General features: G+C 34.1%; 1 protein-coding gene across 2 annotated transcripts in view; it reads left to right on the top strand.

Moving 5' to 3' along the window:
* The window catches only part of LOC122259870 (fidgetin-like protein 1), a 29,932-nt gene that overhangs the window by 1,442 nt on the left and 23,490 nt on the right, over positions 1-5,000 (top strand). The window contains exons 2-8 of one of the 2 annotated variants that reach the window (XM_043026817.2): positions 797-933; positions 1,364-1,662; positions 2,133-2,247; positions 2,489-2,830; positions 2,934-3,049; positions 4,344-4,480; positions 4,608-4,731. In XM_043026817.2, coding sequence (XP_042882751.2) covers positions 797-933; positions 1,364-1,662; positions 2,133-2,247; positions 2,489-2,830; positions 2,934-3,049; positions 4,344-4,480; positions 4,608-4,731 — 1,270 coding nt within the window. Of the gene's footprint in view, positions 1-796; positions 934-1,363; positions 1,663-2,132; positions 2,248-2,488; positions 2,831-2,933; positions 3,050-4,343; positions 4,481-4,604; positions 4,732-5,000 lie in introns of both variants that reach the window. The other variant, XM_043026816.2, reaches the window with a different exon arrangement.

Here is a 5,000-nt window from a genome sequence, read left to right as displayed (position 1 = left end):
CTGATAGAAGGCTTTTTCCAAACAGATGCATATAATGTAAAACAAAACACTTTAGTTGATTATTTATCAATGTAGGATTAGGGTCAAAAGAGCTAATGTAAGTATTGAATATCCATATCAAATAACTTTATTTTCAAATTGAGCATGTAAAGTCATAGATGAAAAGTGTATTTGATTTAATTGGCTTATTGATTCCATAGAATTTTTTTGGTGAAAGTAGCATCATTAACTATACCCTTTTTTTATTACTGAAAATAAAATATTTTTCCAAACTTCCAGTTTCTTTTTCCATATATTTGTGATACTGAGTGTACAGCAGTTATTTCTCCTGTATAGAGACCAAACTATAGGTATTATTTGTCTAAACATTGTCATACCCACTTTAAGTCTCATAACATGACTGAACACAAAAAAGGGGAGATTTTCATAACCCTAATGTATAAATGAGCAGGAGTTGAGGGCGGAGTTCAAGTCTCCCTCATTCCATCGACCCTCCTTTCTGGCATGCCCGTAATGTGTAGATGTGGTATAATTTCAAATATCCATTCCATTTAGCCTCAAAACATCTCTGACATTGTTCAGGCTTGCTCTGCTTGCTATTAGGGCCAGCCTTGGCTTGTTCCACACAAGGAAACATGAAATAAAGCTTTTGAGTATGAAGTAAAACATGGAACAATGTCAAAAGTATGTATATGGTGATTTGGTGCCTATTTAGTTTTTAAAGAATGTAAGAAATGTCTTATTTTACTTCATTATTATTCATCAAGATTTATATTTTATCTTGTTTCTATTTCAGTGATATTGATGATTCAACAGTGTCCATTAAGACCAGAGGACTTCTCCAAGATTATGGCAGACTTATGGACGAACCAAAGAAAGGCCTCAATAACTATGCCAAGCCAATTCTTACCTTGGTTGGAAAGAGTAAAAATGGTACGCTGTGAAAATGACAGGAAACTATTTTGATATACATTTTTCATTATATATTCAGTACTCCTGTCAAGTATGGAGGTCTGAAAAATTTAGTATTCAAAGTAGAAATTTCTATGAAGAATATGCACTTCTGTATTTATAAGTTTTACTGCTCAGTGTGTTCTTTCTTGAAGGTTGAATATAGAATTTTCTCTCCTTTCTATTAGTTTGCATCCATCATTTTATATTTTCTATTGCATTTGTGAGGTAAATGACAATCTCAGATTATTTTCCTCATGTGTAAGAAAAAGAATTAAAAATCTTAATTTCTTTTTGTTTATATAGTTTATGGATTATAAAAGAGGTTTGAAAGTCAGACAAGGATGAGGAATAAAGGATAAATGTGATGAAGTGGATCATGTAATATACAAAAAAAAATATCTCCCTTCAGATAGCAAGAATTGGAAATGTAATCTGAAATCAGAGGAAGTAATAGAAAAGTATCTAAAGCCGCTTCCTGACCCCTCACAAAGCTTGAAAAGTGAGTGCAAGAAGTTGGCCAAGATATTGAACAAGAGCCAATTAAGAAAACCAGTTTCAGAGAAGCAGAGTGAGAAGTTTTACAATGTGTCAGGCATTTCAACATCTAAGAATGTCACCACTGATGGCAGTAATGAACTGTCTTTTGATCTGATGGATGATGATATGATGGATGATCAGGAAAGTGAAACAAGATACAATGTAAAACAGGTATGTATATAAGGTGAATAAATGGTAGCTGTGAATGCTCATTTTTCTACTGTATAGGAAATGGATTAGAAGGCAATGAAATCAAATTATATTAGATAATATGAGATATAATATGATATATGACATGACATGACATGACATGACATGACATGACATGACATGACATGACATGACATGATATGATATGATATGATATGATATGATATGATATGATATGATATGATATGATATGATATGATGTGATATGATAATTTAAATGAAAAAGAAGAAAATGGGTATGATTACATAATCTGTATTTGTCTGATTCTCTACTTCCTTTTAAAAATCCTGATATTCTTTTTCTCCTTAAAGTATTTATTATGTCAAATAGTAAGGGAAAATCTGTGGTGATTTCAAGTATTTTTGATGAATTTGAAAAAAGGTAATGATAATTGTATATTGTGAATTAAATATAATAATTCTCATTTCAGTCAGAAGAGTTTGGAATAAATGGTGAACGATTTGGAACAAGTGGCCCAAGAGACACTTTCAACTTACAGCAATTGAACAAGAACAGTATCCCATCCAGAATGAGCCAATCAGCAGGTATGTTAACCATTTTTGCAGTTCTGGCAGTCAGTACTAACTGTCAAAGTGAGCTCACCATTTTTTTTCTTGACATACTGTTAAGTTACACCCCATTTGATTTAACTTGACATGACATATTAACATGAAATATAACCAGGAATGCAACATAAAAAATAGTAAATGATGAACCACTTAAAAACAATGTAATGAATTCTTTCATTAACTTTGATGAATGACCATTTGATTTATTATGTTACAGAACCATTTACAGCAGAAGTTAATGCATTTGACAGCAGGAGTGTTACCCATAAACACAGGGAGAGAGGTAGTATTTATCCCTGGAACAGAGGAAACTTGTCTGGTATGAGCAGTGCTGGGACTATGGGAAGAAGTCAATCTTCAGGTTTAGAAAAGGAGAATATGGAGAACAGATTTGGGAATGATCCATTTAATAATTTAAATAGTAACTTGGCAAGAAGTAGACAAGATGGAGTGAGAGGAAACTGGGGAGCTGGATCCTCAGGGAATGTGTTTACTTCCTATAATCAGCCACAGCAACAACAGCGTGGTGGCTCTGGAGGTTTCAGGGGCAGAGGCAGAGGTAAGGCTGTTACTAATGATTATTCCATGAGCTTGATTTCAAAAGATGGTTTGTTTAGATTAAAAAAAAAGATAATTTCATTAAACTATTTTTTTTTTTACAGGTGAAAGTAGGCGATATCCCTGGTGTAAGAGTACAGAAAATCAGCCTGATGATTCTGCTAACATAGAGGGGGGGCATTCATTTGGCTCTTCCTTTAAGACTGCTTCACATCAACTTGTAAGTTTGTTCTTGAAGTATTAATAGAAACTGCAAGAAAAATTATGATTATATTGATGAAAAAAATATGATATATATTTATTTGTTAATACTTAAAGGCTGTTTTCTTCAGCCCATCCTAACCCCTCCCCTGGCCTCAAGTAACCCCAAATTTTCTAATTTTACTAGAGCAAAATTCCTTTGTTGTTGTAAGAGCTTAATTCAAAGTGAAAAATGTAATCCTTTCTGTATGCAAAAAAGGGGATAAGATAAAATGAAATCCATCTAATGTAAGAAGACATATTCATTATAATTAACCCATTGCGGATGGGTGATAGATTTGCTTGCTCAGTCTCCAGGATGGGTTTTATTTTAGAGCAAGGCAGCTTCACGTAATATACTTTGAGTGTTCCCGCTCTCTTTCAGTCATTCGTTGTAAAAGTAGAGCCATTTTTGTGTTTTAATTTTTTTGTGTTTTATTGTGTTTAGAGACTTATATTTGTCATATGACAGGCTCTATCAATGCTGCAGTTGACTAAAATTGTAGTATGGCGTCCATATCAGCTTATTATTTTCTTTATACTCAGTGTGATAGAAGTATTACTGTTTTATGGGAGTACAAAAAGCAACTTTATTTTTTCGTGTTCTTGTACTGTTATGAACGATCTATAATGAAGACAACATGAAGAGGTTGGGAAGAGGAAGGAAACCTGTGCTTGTGACTATGAGTGCCACAGGAAAAGGCATCCCTACTGGCACAGGGGCACATTGTAGACAATAGGCATTGGTTTGAGTCACCTTCCTCTTCTTGTTCTGCCTGCACATCCTTCATCGGCAGTAGTTTAGATCAAGAGGTGATTTAAAATCATGTACACCATGACAGTTGTTGTCAGGCCAATGCCCCTGCGTCATGTATGTCATGACACCTGTCCGTATTGGGTTGATATAGTAATGTTATGTATTTATATGTGTATATGAAATATATAATGAAAATCAAAATAGTGCCACAAGTAGCTTAGCCTTGCTGGGAGGAGACAGTATGAAGGGAGGGGAGGGGGTAGGGGATGGTTTAGTGGTTGTAGTAGTCTCTGATGGCTTCGAGGGGGTATATAGGGAGGATTGGGTGGGAGGAGAAGCCACCTAGACTCACAGGAGAGGGTCCAGTAAGTAGAAAAAGGTATAGGGCAAGGGTGGGGAGAAGTATGAGAAATAGCAGGAAATTGTGTCATGTATGTGAATTTTGGATTTTTTTCAATTAATCTTTGAATATATTTTAAGTTACATAGGGTTTCTAATTAGAACTACATATACATAGCTACTAGAACAAATGAAGAAAACAGGCAGAGGTACAGTTAGTGAAGCAGCATATGGATCTGTCAAGAGATCTCTTGGTGTCAGGAGGGCTGTTAACAACAAATTCACACCGCCAATTCGAAGAGAAGATGAAGACAAGTAAGTTGTAATTTGACCACTTCATTTCCCTGTATGATTTTTTGAAAATTATGATAGATTGGACCTTTTTTACCTTACTGTTATACAATTAAAGATAGACCATTTTTTTTGCTTACTGTTTCAGCAGCTTTGGTAGTGGGGAGATTATCCGAAAGTGTTTACCTCAAGGATCCTCAGGAAGAGGAGGAGGGGGTGGTGTTGGAGCTGAGGAAAGTCCCTATGCTGAACTGTTAACTGATGAAAGATTAAAGGTAAATTATATATTTATGTTCATTTATGAAATAACATTCATATATTTACATTTTCATTTGTTTTAGAGATATGGAGATATTTGTGTTAAAGCAGTTGTATTGGTCAACATTTTATTTATGCATTTTGGAAAATTAATGTTCATTCTGAATTCTATATTTCATATGAGAATTCTCTTAACAGTTTGATAAAAGGGAATGAATGATGGCAAAATATTTTCATGTATATCATACATGACATTTCAAGTTGTTTTTCAATTTAATCACTCCCA

Source organism: Penaeus japonicus, unplaced genomic scaffold, assembly GCF_977035675.1.
Source record: "Penaeus japonicus unplaced genomic scaffold, GWHDUDI00000001_assembly GWHDUDI00000023, whole genome shotgun sequence".
Taxonomy (NCBI): Eukaryota; Metazoa; Arthropoda; class Malacostraca; order Decapoda; family Penaeidae; genus Penaeus; species Penaeus japonicus.
The sequence above is the reverse complement of the archived record's forward strand: the minus strand, read 5'-3'. Positions and strand labels throughout refer to the sequence as shown.